The 16,742-nt window shown below is 46.6% G+C and overlaps 2 protein-coding genes across 2 annotated transcripts in view; one reads left to right on the forward strand and one right to left on the reverse strand.

Moving 5' to 3' along the window:
• Nucleotides 1-1,828: 1,828 nt before the first annotated feature.
• On the forward strand, nt 1,829-4,683 carry GPRIN1 (G protein regulated inducer of neurite outgrowth 1). Its single transcript, XM_027867080.1, is given in 2 exon segments — nt 1,829-4,601; nt 4,604-4,683. Coding segments are annotated over 2 exon segments (2,853 nt in total).
• A 2,112-nt stretch (nt 4,684-6,795) lies between these two features.
• The window catches only part of CDHR2 (cadherin related family member 2), a 39,302-nt gene continuing 29,355 nt past the window's right edge, over nt 6,796-16,742 (reverse strand). Inside the window, exons 26-32 of the mRNA XM_027867209.1 lie at nt 13,092-13,169; nt 12,876-12,936; nt 12,540-12,664; nt 12,293-12,406; nt 11,074-11,154; nt 10,762-10,840; nt 6,796-7,147 (exon numbers count right to left, since the gene is read on the reverse strand). Of these exons, the coding sequence (XP_027723010.1) occupies nt 7,013-7,147; nt 10,762-10,840; nt 11,074-11,154; nt 12,293-12,406; nt 12,540-12,664; nt 12,876-12,936; nt 13,092-13,169 (673 nt within the window). The 3' untranslated portion in view covers nt 6,796-7,012. The remainder of the gene's footprint in view (nt 7,148-10,761; nt 10,841-11,073; nt 11,155-12,292; nt 12,407-12,539; nt 12,665-12,875; nt 12,937-13,091; nt 13,170-16,742) is intronic.

Genomic DNA, 16,742 nt, shown 5'->3' on the forward strand with positions numbered 1-16,742 from the left:
AAAAGTTTATATGAAGGTAACTTTCCCACTGCTTGCCCCCAAGGTACTAGAATTGTTTATTAGGGCTCCAGCTAGTCTAATCTTTTCATTTACAGATGAGAAAACTGAGACCCAAAAGGGTTAAGTGATTTGCCCAGTATTATACAGTGACAGAGCTAAGATTCAAACCCAGGTCCCCTAAAGCCAGTGTTCATTCCACTACATCACATTTCTTCCTCTATTAAATGAATTGGATGATGATAGATAAACATAATAATAATAATAATAGCTAGCATTCATATAGTGCTTTAAGGCATACAAAGCACTTTATAAATATTACCTCATTTGGTCTTTATAACAACCTTAGCAAGTAGGTGCTATTATTATCCCAATGTTACAGATGAGGAAACTGAGGCAGATAGCAGCTAGGTAATTTGGCCAGGATCACACAGCTAGGAAGTATCTGGGACTGAATTTGAACTCAGGTGTGTATCAATATAGGATACAAAGAGGCAGCAAAGTGGATATATTACACATATATCTATTACAACTCCCTACACACACACACACACACACACACACACACACACACCCCAAGAGAAAGAACATTGAACTTAGGGTAATAAGACCTCATTTACCCACAGCTGACCACCTGTGTGACCTTAGACAAGATCTTTCCCCCTCTCTGAACCTTACTTTCTGTGTTTGTTCATTGCGAAGGTTGAACTGGGTCAGAAATTAATGCCTTTAAGTATATATAATAAATAGGGTTGCACAATATATATAATACATATATAAAAACCAATTATATGAAATATGGTTATCAAAATATTTATTTAAGTTCATGAACCCCAGGTTAAGAACCCCTGATCTCTCAGATTCTTTCCAGTTCAAAATCTTATGATTCTATGATCTATAGCATGGGAGCAATCATACTTTTACACTACCTCCCTCTCAGGTTTTATGTGAGAGTCCAATGAGATAATGTCTGCAAAGTACTATAGAAATGTGATCTGTTATTATAGGTAATATAACTGGCCAGATCGAAGTTAGTAGTCAGGATCTACTGCTTGTATGTATGACTGTTAAGTACTTTATAAATATTATTTAATAATGTTATAAAAAATATTATCTTATTTGATCCTCGCAACAACCCTGTGAAAAAGATGCTGCCATTATGGCCATTTTACAGCTGAGGAAACTGAGACAAACAGAGATAAAGTGACTTGCCCAAGGTCACACAGCTAGTAAATGTCTGAGGCTGGTTTTGAACTCAAGTCTCCTTGACTCCAGGTCCAGCATTCTACCCAGTGCTCCACCTAGCTGCCATTATTTTATTTGTTGTTCAGTCATTTCAGTCACGTCCAGCTTTTTGTGGGTTTGTCTTAAATCCCACTTGAGGTTTTCTTGGCAAAGATACTAAAGTGGTTTTCCATTTCCTTCTCCAGTTCATTTTACAGATGAGGAAAATGAGACAAGTGACTTACCCCAGATCACACAGCTAATAAGTATCTGAGGCCAGATTTGAACTCACAAGGATGAGTTTTCCTGATTCTAAGCCCAGCACTCTATCCACTGTGCCACCTAGCTGCCCCACCATTACTTTAATAATCAATGGACAAATTAAGTGGTATGGGGTTGAGCTAGGTGGGAGGTCAGAAAAGGAATAAATCTGTGTGGACTAGAAGATGGAAAGCCTTCAACTAAGAGGTGGGCCTTGAAGGAAGAGGTAGTATTTGGATGATTCTTTCACTACTCAGGATTCTAAGTCTGAATAGCCTCCTCTGCCCTCTGTTTCAGAACCATTGGACAGCCGTTGGATAGGCTATGGCCAAGGGCTTATGGGAAGATGGGCAGCACTAAAGAGACAGCCAGCCTGCAGTTGTTACATCAAGAACCTGGGCTCCACTTGCCACAGGTAGCTCAGTCTGCCTCTCTGTGTGATCAGGTTAGGAGCTGCCAAACGACAGACCTGGCCATGAGGAACTGCTGTGTGAGTGAGCTGGGCCTCCCTAGTGAAGCAGCCAGCTCTGAGCCCCAAGCTCATCCCAAGAAGGAGGCCTCGGAGGTGAGTCTGGGACCTAGCCACCCCTGTGGGCCTGCAGAATTGGCATCTGGATCAGAGAAACAATTACCACTGAGTCCAAAAGAACTGGATCCTAGTGGGAGCTCCCTGATTTGCTCCTCTGATTCCAAGTGCTCCAGCCCCTCTTCAACTTGGGCCACCAGGGGAAAGGAGGAGTCAGAGAAAGAGGCCACTTTGGGGCTACCAGAAGAACCACCCCAAATAGAGGCTATAATAGCAACCTCAGGCCTGCTGCAAGCTTCAACCTCAGGGAAGCCAGATCCTGTGTCCTGTGAGAAAAAGGATCCTACACCCTCGGGGAAAATAAATTCTGTCACTTTGGAGAGCATGGATCCCATGTCCTCAGAAAAAAATTATTCCACCTCCATGGGGATGAAGGATTCCTTGTCCTCAGGAAGATCAGACCCTGCATCACTGAAGAAGGATGGTCCTGTGTCACTGGAGAAGGTAGATCCTGTATCCTCAGGGAAAACAGATCTCTTGCCCCAGGGGAAAGCAAATCCTGTGTCCATGGGAAGGCTGGATCCCATTTCCCTAGGGAAAGCAGATCCTTCATTCTCACAGAAGGCAAACTCTATACCTTCTGAGAAGACAGATCCTATGTTCTTAGGGAAAGTGGATTCTCTGTGCTTGGGGAAGGAAGTTGTCATTGCCTCAGGAAAGACAGAGTCTTTGCCTTCAGGAAAAGTAGATTCTGTGGCCTCAGGGAAGGCAAATTCCATGTCCCAGGGGAAAGTGGCCCCTGGGCGCTTGGGGAAGGAAGATGTCATTGCCTCAGGAAAGGCAGATCCCATGTCTGCAGGGAAAGTACATCCTGCATCCTTAGGGAAGGCAGATTCCACGTCTCTGGGGAAAGTGGATCCCGCGCCTTTAGGGAAGGCAGATCCCATGTCCTCTGTGGAGGTAGATCTCACATCGTTAGGAAAAGTCAATCTAGCATCCTTGGGAAAGGCAACTTCCATTTCTCCAGAGAAAGTGGATTCTGTGCCCTTGAGAAATATGGATCCTATTTCCTCAGGGAAGGCAGATCCTATTTTCTCAGAGAAAGCAAAAGCCATTCCCTCGGGAAAGATAGAGCTTATGCTGTCAGGAAAGACAGATCCCATCCCTTTGGGGAAGATAGATCCCATGTCCCTAAGGAAGGAAGATCCCATGTCTTTAGGGAATTCAGATTCTGTCCCCTTGGGGAAGGTGGATCATGTTTCCTTGGACAAGGTGGAGCCTATGTCTTTGGGGAAGACAGATTCTGTCTCCTTAGGGAAGGTGGATCATGTTCCCTCAGACAAGGTAGATCCTATGTCCTTGGGGAAGGTAGATCCAGTGTCCCCAGGGAAAACAGATTCTAGATGCTTGGAAAAGGTTGATCCTGTACCCTTGGAGAAGGCAGAACTCACGTCCTCGAGGAAGGGAGACTCTGTGTCTTCAGAGAAATTGGATCCCCTGCCCTTGAATAAGGTGGATCCCAAGCCTTTGGGGAAGGTAAATCCTATGTCCATGGAGGAACTGGATGCTATGTCTTTGGGAAAAGCAGACCCAGTGTCCTCTAAGAAGTCTCCAGCCTCAAAAGAACTTCTCCCAGAAAACTCGAGTCAGGGCTCAGCCTGCCCTAAACCAGAGACAATGCCTTTCTCTGACTCCCAGAGATTGAACAAAGAAATGGCTATTTGTGGAGTACCCCAAGATACCCAGCCTGACTTCAGCCACAAGGCAGCAGCAGCTCTCCTCGCCACTGGACCTGGAACCTCCTCAGTGAAGGTTCCTGGGACCCAAGCAACCACAGAGGAATCTCAAAAAACAACATCTGCATCCCCAAGCCAAGGATGGTCATCAGGGCACTCTTCACAATCAGCCCTACAGAAGATGAACCCAGCTGACCCTGCCAAGGCTGAAGCAGAGGAAATGCCACTGACCCCAGAGAGGATCCAGGAGCTTCCTGGAGCCCCACAGAAAGGAGTGGGCCCAATTGCAGTCAGGGAAGTCAGGACTAGGGATAATTTCACCAAGGTACCATCCTGGGATGTGAGCACTCCACAACAGGATGCTGGCACCCAGGCAGATACACGTGCTGTCTGCGTGTCTGTGGCAGTGAGCCCCATGACTCCCCAGGATGGCTCAGGCCCCACAACCTTCAGCTTCCAACCCAGTGCTCAGAATGCTACAGCTTCCCGGAGTCCTGGCCTACTGCTATCCAAGAAGGACGTGGAGATGCAGGTGTCTATGAGTGTGGAGACCCGGTCAGTAGCCACTGGCCCCATGACCCCAGTGACCACATCACCCCAGTCCTCATATCCAGAAGTACAGGTGCGAGCAGCTGAGGAAGGTCCTGAGCCTGTACGGGAGGTCAGCTGGGATGAGAAGGGCATGACATGGGAGGTGTACGGGGCCTCCATGGAGGTAGAGGTGCTAGGCATGGCCATCCAGAAGCATCTGGAAAAGCAGATCGAGGAGCATGGGCGGCAAGGGGGACCGTCTGGGCCACAGCTACCTAGCACTCGGGCTGGCTCTCTCAGAGGTGGCCCCCGGCCTGGGGAAGCCAAACGCCCCCCCAGCTTGTTCAGGGCCCTGTTGCAGAGTATACGGAGGCCCCGGTGCTGCTCCCGGGCCGGCCCCGCAGCTGAGTGAGCCACCCTTCACCCTACCCTGGCCCTAGGTCCTCCCCTCTCCTTTTTATAAATCTACATCAGTGTCTTGTGGTTTCTCAGGCAGCACCTCACCTCCCACATCCTCCTCCCTAATTCCCACCTCCTGCTGAAGCCTCTGAAGAGTGAATCACTCACTTTCACAGGACCACACTAGGGGTCAGAGGCAGAATGATCCCAAAGCACCCAGGCCAGGTCCTCTGGCCAGCCTAAAGTCATCCCTGCCCAATGTGCTTGGGTTTCTCCCTTTTGCCTCCCTCAGTCCTGGAGGAATGGGTTCATCAAGGAACTCAACATTGCCCAGGGCCACTGGGAACCTGCTCAACCCCACCCCCCAGCCTGGGCCCCACTGCCCTTTTGAAGGCACAAGCCCCAGCAACTGTACCTGGTGTGTCTCTGATCCCAAGGCCCAGATAGCCCTCCCCATCTCACCCCAACCCCAGACCTTGGAGGTGGCCTTGGATCCAGTCAGTCCTTTGGATCCCTGGGTTGCCCCCTCCCCAAACCTCCTTGACTGAGCCCCTGAGGTAGGGAGGGGAGAGGAGAGGGTGGTGATGAGAGGAGGGGTTGCTACCCTGGGACTACAAAACCCTGATAATAGCTGACATTCGTTCTCTTGTGCTCTAAAGTTGGCAAAGTATTGTACATCTGTTATCTCCCTTGGCCCTCACAATGGCCCCATGAGGTAGGAGGGACCACAGGTATTATCATCTCCATTTTACACTTGAGATAACAAGCTCAGAGAGCTAAGTAACTTGCTTTCAGTCTCACAGCTAGGAAGTGTCTGAGGCAGGATTTGAATTCAGATCTCTCCTGATCCCAAGCCCAGTACCACACTGCCTCTCCCACACGGCCCTAGAGAGGGCAATGCATGAGAAATATGAACAATTTGGTAGCAAGGTCTGTATGCATGTGGATCCATGAAGGAAGACCTCAAGTGAGTATGTAAGGTCTCAAGTGTGTGAGGTTCTGAGTGCAAGCCCCAAGTGCACTGCCTCAAAGCTACCAGTATTTCTCAAATGGCCCATGTGTTCCCATTTCTGAATCACTCAGCAGCCTGGCCATGTCTGGCTTATTCAGAGAATGGGATGTAGAAGCTGATGGCAGGACCCCTGAAGGGGCAGGTAGGGCTTAAAATGACCCCTTACCTCTCCTTAGTCTATGCTACAAAGGTTGGGCTGGGGGACATCAGATATTTCTCCTGGCCTCTATTTCCTCCTGGTTAGAGAGGCAGGGAAACTCCCCAAGCCTTCCCCTGATTTCCCCAATTAAAATTTATTTCTAAATGCCTAGGACATCTAAAAGGAGCTGCTATTAAGACAGCCTGATTACCTCCTGGTTGCTGTGCCCAAGGCAACTGAGGAGGAGGCTCACAGACCATGTCGGGGCTCCTCGATAGTCAGGGGTTTACAGACAGGTGCCAGGGATTATAAACTGGATAAGGAGTCACAAGCCAGCGGTCACAGACAGTGAGAGGAATATGTTAAGTATTTTACAAGCTTATAAAGGGTCACAGATGAATTACGAGCTTTTAGACAGTCTAGAGCTACCAGCAGGTTGGGGTTTACAGACAGGAAAGGATTCATGGATCAGGGAATGAGGCTGGTCAGGGGTCAGAGTAAGATAACAAATTAGTCAGGGAATAAACAGGTCAGAATTCAAACCCTGACAGGCTAGGGGAGATTACAGATAAAACCCCTAAGTCCTGAGCAAAGGCAGCTATCCCTTTAAAAGCATCCCACACCCCCTCAATAAAACCACTCCCCACCCTAGGTTCTCTGAGCCTGTCTCCTTTCCCCCCACCCCTGGCTTGTCATCTCCTGTCTGCTGGATCTGGTGTGAGCTCGCCCTACCATCTGTAGTGACCAAACCGTAACTCCTCATTCCAATGCCTGACAACTGTCCTATCCCAGCTCCCCCTGCCCATTGTTTTGGGGTACAATTTGTCAACCTGTGCATTGGTAATAAAACATTTCCCCAAACCTAAGGCCTGATTGATTGAACTGGGGGTGGGGGTTGAGGAGAAGAGGAAGGAAAAGAAACTATACTATGCATACAAGAGAATTAATTTATTATATATCACAGGCTGAGGCCAGCCACCAGGCCTGAAGCACATGCAGGTGAGATGAATGAGAGACATAGCAGTGAAGCACTGAGTCTCATCCCAAAAGCAGATGGGTCAGGACTCACAGATTGTCACATACATCATCAACAGGTCAGGGCTCATGCTATGTGTTCTGAGAGGAGGAATGAGAGAGGGGGTGACCTCAGGAGTGGGGTAGGAGGGTGGCATTTGGTGTAGGCAGGATCAGATGTCAGTGGTATCCAGAGCCATGTTGAATTCGCCCAATTTCAGCACCCTCTTGTCCTTTTCTTGATTTTTGCCCTTTCCTTCCTTCAGCACCATGGTCAGCGGCTCACCAGCTGTCAACTCTGGTTTCTCCTAGGGAGACAGAGGCCAATTGCCAATGAAGGGTGAGGAAAAGGTTCCCACTCCCCTGACCTGCCCAATGAGGGGATAGGCTAAAATCTCCATGGCAGTAGCAGAATTGGACGGTGGGGGTACAGGAGGACATTTAGACCCACAAAACCTAGTCCCTTGCTTAGGCAGTGCTTTAGGACCAGGAAGGACAGATCTGAGGATTCCAGTGATGGCTGGGAATGATGCACATGGAAAGGGATAGGGGACCCCCTGGAAACCAAGAAATGAGTCCTAGTGAATTGCCACACCCTGGCCCACCCCCAAGGACCAAGGCTTGTGAGAATGGCCTGAATGCCCTTCTCCCATCACTCCTACCCCCATCACTCCTAACCCAGGGTGTTCAGTCAGGAACTCAATCAGCAAATGATTCTTGAATCAGATTATGCACAAGACCCTGTACTCTATGCTAAGTAGGAGCCAAGAGGAGATGGGGTGAGGAGGATGAAGAATAATGAATAATGAAGATAATAAAGAAGAGAGTGATGCCTGCCCTTAGAGAGCTCATGATCTAGTAGAGGGGATATGTCATGGAATGCAAATAGCTATGTTACAGGGTAGGAAGGAATAAATATAAAAAGAAGTGTAAACATAAAGTCAGAGATGGGCAGGGCTATCAAAGAAGGCTTACTGAAGGAGGAAGCATTTAAACTGAGCCTTGGAGGATAAGAAGAGGAAGATTTCAGCAGATCCAAATGGGGCATTGTAGGCATAGAGTAAAGGCAGGAAGGGATGGGGAAGAACATGTGCAGGCACACCTTGCTCTAAGCAAAAAATATAGTATTTACTTATGTGAATCAAGTGTTTGTAACTCAAATTCCATTTTAAATGTACAAGTGAAGCTTGATACTTAAAGGAAGACTGTAGTGAGGTCTTCTGAAAAGTAAAATTTTATGTTTTGTCAATTCTCTGTTTTGAAAATAAAAATATTCTTAAAATGAAGCTTGTACGTGTCCATGGTTTTCTCATCTGAAAATATCAGGACTACCCTTGAGGTGGTTGGGGTGACCTGAGGTATTGCCACCCTGCTTGGAGGCAACATCAGAGTGGTTCAGTCCCTTTCCTGGAACTTTTCAATGTCTCAGGGCCCCTGGCCTTCCAGGAGTGACACCTTATTTGCACGCATGCGCTCTCTCTCTCTCACTCTCTCTCTCTCACTCTCTCTCTCTCTCCTTCCAGCCCCACAAAAACCATCACACATCCATCAGACATCATATTCATCCCACAGGCATCACCACATACACCCACATTATCACACACAATTGCTACACATGTAATACACTATGGCACACAAACATGCCCTCACATATACACAGACATAGCATGACCTCCCTCTCTCTCTCTCTCTCTCCCATTCTCTCTCTTTTTCTCCTTCCCTCCCTCTCTCTCTACCCCTCTCTCCTTCGTCCTCCCTCATTGCTTCTGCCTTCTCCCTCTCTTTCTCCCCAGACTACTACTGGACTCTTTCCTGACTGAGACTTTTCCATTCCCTGATAAACAGTGGAACATTTGAAGGCCCCATGAGGAGCCCAAAGGCTAAAACCTTGCACAGAATTCCCTTGGCTTCTCCCCAGCTGCAACCGTCCCCATCCTAAACATAGATTGTCAGAGTCAGAAGAAACTTTAGAGACCACTCAACCCAAAACGATCATTTAACAGAGGAGTAAACTGAGGCCCAAAGCAGGCAAGAGACTTGCTCAAGGTATTCTCTACCTCCAATGCCACAGAGATCCTGAGGGGTCCCTTCCCTAGCCCAACCCAGTCCAGTACCCTGGAGAAGGAGCTCTGGGCCTGAGGAATAAGGTCCATAGGGAGATGCTGGGGAGTCTGGTGGAGTACAATGAAAAGAGCCCTGGTCTGGGGCTAGAGCTTCCATGGGGATAATAAAATTTAGAACAGGAGGAGACCTTAAGGAAGCTCCTCTTATTTTATAGATCAGGAAACTGAGGCCTAGAGAAGACTGGTGATTTGGTACAAGCCATGCAGCTAGGCTAAGCAGCAGTCAGAATTTCACCTCATTTCCTTTGATTTTATTTTATTTTATTTTATTTTTTTGGTGAGGCAATTGGGGTTAAGTGACTTGCCCAAGGTCACACAGCTAGTAAGCGCTAAGTGTCTGAGGTTGGATTTGAACTCAGGAAATTGGGGTTAAGTGACTTGCCCAGGGTCACACAGCTAGTAAGTATCAAGTGTCTGAGGCAGGATTTGAACTCAGGTCCTCCTGACTCCAAGGCCAGAGCTCTATCCACTGTACCACCCAGCTGCCCCAGGTCCTTTGATTTTAAATCCAGGATATTAAGCCTGAGAATTTAAGCTGAGAAGCCTATTTCCCAGGTCAAGCCCACCCAGGAGCAGAAACCTGGGTTGTAGAAATATCTTTGAAATTGTTTTGTCCCTTCCTTTGTTTCTCAGTCAAAGTTTTCTTTTAAAAACAGCACTCTTGTCTCAGCTCCTCTAAAGGACTTGGAGTTAAAATAAGATCTGGGTTCCCATACATTTCCCTATTTCTAAAATGAGAGTAGGGATATTGATTTTTAGTTTATTCTAACTATACCTCTCAGGAATTCTGTGGGATATGTTCTTTACAAACACTAAAGTTCTATAAAAATGTGAGGTATTAAGGATGATGGTAGAAAAAAGGTTACTGCCTCTGGGCCAAATAGGTAGGAAAACAGAGGTGTAGAGGATGGGCTGACTACATGCTAATCTCTTTGTTGATAAGTACAGTGTAGGGGCAGCTACCTGGCACAGTGGATAGAGCACTGGCCCTGGAGTCAGGAGGACCTGAGTTCAAATCCAGCCTCAGACACAACACTTACTAGCTGTGAGACTCTGGGCAAGTCACTTAACCCCAACTGCCTAAAAAAAAAAAAAAAGACAAGTACAATGTAGCTGAGAGCACGAAAGGAATTACAGTGTTATCATGGAGGAGTAAGAAGTTGGACTTGTAACAGGCTTATGAATGTCAAGAACTTGCAGAGTCCTTAGAATGTAAATGATCAAGGTAGGAGAACCTTAGAATAGATTGTCACGGCTGGAAGGGTCTTTCCATAGAACACAGGGTATCAGTTCCAGGGACAATTATATTGCAACATATAAACCAGCATTTCAGAGTTGGAAGGGACCTCAGAGTTCATTTAGTTCAAACTTTCACTTGACAGATGAGAAAACTGAGACACTATCTTGTATTGCTGTTATTTGTGGATGGGGGGCTCAACCGTTTACTGGATCAAAAGTTCTCCCATAGGAAGAACTGTGAGTTATTCCTCCCTTTTTGTTTCCCCCAGGGATAAGCACAGGGTCTTTCTCATAGTAGACATTTAATAAATCCTTGTTGAATTGAATTGAATAATGATAGTGATAGTAGTAATTGAGGGTGACGATGGTGAAGAAGGTTTTGTCCATGATAGTTTTAATGACTGGCTCTAAAAGTGCCTGCCGAACCCCTGAAGAATTTGTCACTGAGCCAGCCCTGAGTGAAGAAACTCCTTGTGACTTTCCTCCCTGAGCTCCTAGGAGGCCAGGGCTACATGGAATCTCAACGACTAGGAATGTTCTCACCTCCCTCCCTTTCTCACCTTGTGCTTCTTCCCTAGGTCATTGTCGATGATCATGTCCACATCTGTATCCACCTTGTTCTCATCCAGGGAGTTGATGCTGGAAAGGAAGGCTGAGCTCAAAGGGAGGCAGACAAAGACCCTTAGCCTGGGGTAAAAGGACTCTCCCTGATGAACAGGACCCCAGGGATCCCCCAGGGCTGATATCTCCTTAAGCCCAGCCCTTTACAGGGGCAGATTATCTCTAAAGACACTCAAGAGTCCCTCAGGAGGATCAGGTCAGGCATAAAATGATCTGTTCAGGCAAGAAAGACAAGAAGAGGGGTTGCTTACCTGGCAACATCATCTTCATTATGGGAGGAAAGAGATTCAAAGCCCAGATCCATCGAAGAGAGATTGAGCATGGGGTTGGCTCTGGAGGAAATCAGAGAATCTGAGAGCTTGGAAGGACCTCTGTGGCTAACTACCCCTAAGGTTCTTCCCAGTGTTAAAGCTATGATCTTACTACAGTCTCCCCCTAATGCAAGAATCGCCTTGACAGATAACCATCCAGCCTTTCTGCTTAAGTATCTCCAATAACAGGCAACTTACTACCTTGTGAGTGAATTCCTCACATGACAACGGCCATAGAACCATTGAGTATTAGAGCTGGAAGGAAACTATCTAATACATTTCTCCATTGCCACAGCATGCAACAGTGAAAAGAACACTTGGTTCTGGAATCAGAGGGTCCAGGTTCAAACCCAGGCTGGACTAGATGGCATTAATGTCCCTTCTAGCTCTAAACTCCATAATTTTATGATTCCATTTGGACCCAGGACTAAAATCCAGGGTCCCCAATTCAAAGAAAGGGGATCTTTCCACCTTGTTGCCCAATGGATAACATGCTGGACTTGGAGCAAGGAAGCGATGGATTGGAATCCTGCTGCCTCTGACTATTCCTAGCTGTGTGACTGTGGGCAAGTCATTTGACTTCTTTGACCTTCAGTGTCTTCATCTGTAAAGTAAGGATAATAATAGCACCCACCTTCCAGGGTTGTAGTGAGAATTGAGATAATGTTTGTAAAGCATTTTGTGAACATTGAAATGCTATACAAATGTCTGTTATTATTATGCCTCAGGATATTGGTTCCCAGAACTGAAGTTTCTCTTTGCCTATTCTCAATGCTCATAATAATAACAATTACAATAACCAGCATTTATATACCCAGATAAGGTTTTAAAAAGTCATCTCCTTTACATGACATCTCTTCTGTTCCTCACTATAAGAGAGAGAAAGAGAGAGATAGAGCTGCTATCATTATCCCCATTTTCTGGATAAGGAAACTGAGAATGCCCAGAGCCTCACAGCTAAGTAAGTGCCTCGGAACTTGGGTCTTCCTGATTCCAAGTCCAGCATTCTATCCACTAAGCCACCTAGTCGCCAATCCTCATTAACCCTTCCTCTAGTCACTTTCCCAGGGCCACGAGAGGGAATACTTCAAGCAATCTTCCACCCCTACCCTCAATCCTATCATCACCATCACCCAGTCGGTCCAAGGATGCTGCTTACTTCTCTGAATTAAACAGGTTTGTCCCAGGGATTACAGGACCCTGCAGGTTGAATCCAGGGCTTGTCTTCTTAGCCTCTTTAGCAGCCTTCACGGCTCTAAGTTTCCTTTTGTAGCTGAGGAGCAGGAGAGAAGGGAGTTGGGTCACAGGTGGAGGTGTGGTGGTGGGAAAGGGGAGCAGGGTATCTGTCTGCAGAGATGGGAAACAGGGGCAACCTAGGGCTCCCAAGGCTGCTGGCCCCAGGGTACCTCTTCTTGGTGCACACCAATGACACGGTCATGATGATGATCAAAAGTACCAAGGCACACCCTAGGCCAGCAATGATGTTGAGGAGTTCTGTCTCCTTGTCCTGCTTTACCTCCTCCCCAGAGCCCTGGAAGGTCAGAAGGACTTTGTTAGCCCCATCCCCCATTCCCCATCTCCCTCCAGCTCTCATCCCGTCCACTCTCTCCCACCAGCTCCAATCCCTGACAACTCTCCTCTACTCCCCATTTCCCATCTCCTACCCCCTTGCTCTCCCTCTAGCTCCTCCAGCTCCTATCTTCCAACCTCTCCCTCCTCTCTCCTTGACTAAAGGTACTCACAATCACCACCAGCCCAAGTTGTAGCAGTATCGCTAACACCTCCTGGTCACCACGGATTAATCTAGCCAAGAGAAGATCACTTAGGCTCCTGCTCAAGGGACTGGAGACTCTGCTTGTCCCTAAGGCAGGAAGCTGGATCTCATCCTAGAAGCCTGTTGCCTCACCCCTCCACAAATACACCATCACCCACGGCCCTCAGTCACCCATGCAACTCACAGGTTGAGTTCATTGAGGTTCAAGGCTGTTCCATTGGGGTATACAAAGTAGGCATCCATATAAGATAAGCCCTTAGCTCTGAGAGAAACATAGACAGAATGAGGTTAAAATATGGGGAGGGTGTCAGAGGGTTCTAAAATCTAAGGGTGGAAAAGAACCTCAGAGGTCATAGGGCTCTGCTAGAGAAATTCCAGTGAAAAAAAGCTCACTACGTTCCAAGACTGCCCATTCCTATCTTCTTCGTGAGGAAGTTCTTCCTTCTCTCTAGCTTTAAACTACTCTCTTTTCCCTGTTGTTCCTTGCTCTGGCCTGAGAAGCCAAACAGGACTAATTGAATCTTTTTCCCTCACTGCAGCTGTTCACAGCTGTCACACCCCAACCCCCATCCCAGTCTTCTCCAAGTTTAACCTCCCCACTTCCTTCAACCAATGCTTGCCTAGTCTCTATTCCTCTCACCATTCTGATTGTACATGCTCCAATTTGTCCATGTCCTTCTTAAAATGAAAAACCCAGAACTGAAGACAATTCAGATATATTCTGGCCAAGGCAGAGAATATCAGCATTACAGGCTCTCTCATTCTGGACAGGACACCTCTATTAATCTATCCTAAGATCAAATTCATTTTTTTTTCCTTTTGCATATCACATTACACTGTGGGGACTCATGGAACTTGAAGTCCAGCAAGACTCTTTTCCCAACCAGGTCTTTTTCACATAGACAGTTACCAAGTCACACCTCCCTGTTCTGCCTGATGCTAGTTATTTATGCCTATGCTTTATCTTTACTACTGGACCAAGAGCATCCTGAGGGCAGAGACTGTTTAACAATATTAGTAGTAAGACCTGTAAGGAACTGAGTCTTGGTACCAGGGCTAGATTAGGACCCTAGGACCCTAGCGAGATATATAAAGACTCTTGAAGGTCTTCAGGGAACAGAGCAGCTGATTAAGTGCCTAAGATAGGTATTGGAATCACAGAGGATCCAGGAGGTAGCATGTGAGATCCAGGACCTCTCCATCAGGTGGAAGAACTGAGCTCAGGAAGGTAAATTCTCTCTCTGGGAGACTCTTCAAGCAGGATCCTATAACACTCATGGCCTTTGGGAAACGAAGGACAGCTGATGCTGGATGAGAGGAGCACCTTGGCTAGCCTTTGGTTCATGGGAAAAGGAATTCAAGGTTTTAGTGGATTCCAAGTTCAAGGTGAGTCACCAGTGTGAAGTGGTAACCAAGAAATTTTTTCTCAAGTTTCCCTAGAGAACTGTGCCTGGATCTCTCCTTTGCCCCCTAGAGGCAGCTATGTGATACAGTGGATAGCACACTGGGTCTGAAGTCAGGATAAACCTAGGTCAAATCAGACCTCAGACACTTACTAGCTGTATGACCCTGGACAAGTCACTTAACCTCTGTCTGTCCCATTTTCTTCATAGGCAAAATGGGGATAATAATAGTGCTTCCCTTGGCTGTTGTGAGGATCAAATGAGATAATATTTGTAAAGTGTTTAACCTACTGCCTAGCACAGAGAAGGTGCTTAAACACTTTGTTTAAATATGTTAAATGCTTGTTTCCTGCCTTCCTTTCTTCCCTACCCCACCCCACCTTCTGTCATATTCATCTTTGTACATGACCTGTCCCATCTAGTGGATTGTAAGCTTCTGGAGCTCATTTAATCAGTAGCGTGTTCAATCAACATTTGCTGAATGGATGTATTTTATACTACTTTAATAAAGAGATCTTGTCCAGCAAGTGGGAAGTGAGAGCCTTGCTGTTCTCTGACCTTAGTCAGGCTACTTCTGGAGGATCCTAGCTAAAGTTCTGGGCATCACACTTGAGGAAGGCCATTGACAAGCTGAAAGGTGTGCAGAGGATGGCCATCAGCATGGAGATGGGGCTAGAGACCACCTCATATATACAGATTAGCAGAAAGGACTAGAAAGGTTGAGCTTATAGAAGAGGAGACCTACAGAAAACCTGCGAGTGGGGGATATAGAATGGTCGGAGGGGATGCCCACATCGATGAGGTCACAGCTCCACTGGAGAATTGGGAATCAAAAAACTGTGTTTGAATGATATTCAAATAGCTCACATGGGAAAGATAAAATTTGTTCTGCTACTAAGCCAGAGAGGGCAGAGGCAGAACAATGTGCAGAAGTGGCCCAGTAGCTGATATCAGCTCAGTGTGCTTTAGTAAAACTTTCTTATGATTAGGACTAAGACAAGAACAGATAACCTCTGGAACTAGCCATTTCTCTGGAGATCTTCAAACAGACTTTGGAGTCCACTTGTCAAAAATACAGAGAGGATTCTTTTCAAAGCATAGGCTGGGCTAAACAAACTCCCAATTCTGAGGTTCTATGACATTTTGGTGACACAGTGGACAGAGCACCAGGCTAGAGTCAGGAAGACCTAAGTTCAAATCCAGCCTCAGACATTCACTAGCTGTGTGACCCTAGGCAAGTTACTTAACTCTGTTTGCCTCAGTTTCCTCCTCTGTTAAATAGACTAGAGAAGGAAATGGCAAACCACTCCAGTATCTTTGTCAAGAAAACTCCTAAAGGGGTCACAAAGAGTCAGATACGACTGAAAAACAACTAAATGACAAACATGATACTTTGAAATAAAAGACCATGGGATTACTAGGTGGCACAGAGGATAGCTCGCCTGACATGGAATCAGGAAGACCTAAGGTCAAAACTATGCCCTGAAACTTACTAGCTGTGTGGTCCTGAGCAAGTCACTTTAACCTCTGTTTGCCTCAGTTACCTCAGTTGTAAAATGTGGATCATAATGGGACCTCTCTTGCAGAATTGTTATAAGGATCAAATGAGATAATAATTGTAATAATAATTACAAAGTGCTTAGCACAGTGCCTGACACATAGTAAGTGCTATATAAGTGTTAGATCTTGTTATTATAGTTATTAACGGGATTTAGAGCTAGAAGGGACCTTGACGGCTAGCTTCAAATCTATGATCTCATAATTCTAGTCCAATTCCCTCATTGTATTGGAAAAGAAATGGAGGCCCAGAGATATGAAATAATTTAGCCAAGGCCACACCCAGGTAGTAAGCAATAGAGCTACGATTTGTATCTAGACCTTCTGACTCTGAATCTTACATAGTGGAAGTTACAGGGAGAGACCTTTAGGCTCAATACAAGGAAGAACTTCCTGACAATGAAAACCATCCCCCTTCAGGAGTAAGTGAGTTCTCCATCCCTGGAAATCTTTAAGCAGAGGGCAGCTGGTCACTTTTCTGGAATGCTGTGGAGGGGAATTTTTGCTCCTGTCCAGGTTGGACGAGGTCCCCTTCTGGGTTGCCTCTAGCTCTGAGATGCTGTGACTCTGTATCCCCTATATCTAGAGAAGAAGGCTCTTGGGAAAACTTCTGAATCTGCAGTGGTTAGCCCAGGCCACAATGGCCAGCTTGGAAGCAAGCTAGAACCCAAATTATGGGGAATGAATCTTGCCCTCCCAGTGAATTACTGAAAGGTAGGAAGGGCCACACTTCCCCATGGAGACCTCAGAGACCTTGAGGAAGCCCCGAGAGGATGGGAAGCAGTGCTTGGCATTACTACTGAATGGCCCAGTCTAAGGTTGAAGTTTACTGTCTGGCCCTCCCCACCCTGTCTCCATCTCTATCCGTCACCTAT

Source organism: Vombatus ursinus, unplaced genomic scaffold, assembly GCF_900497805.2.
Source record: "Vombatus ursinus unplaced genomic scaffold, bare-nosed wombat genome assembly UNPS02014785.1, whole genome shotgun sequence".
NCBI classification, from domain to species: Eukaryota; Metazoa; Chordata; class Mammalia; order Diprotodontia; family Vombatidae; genus Vombatus; species Vombatus ursinus.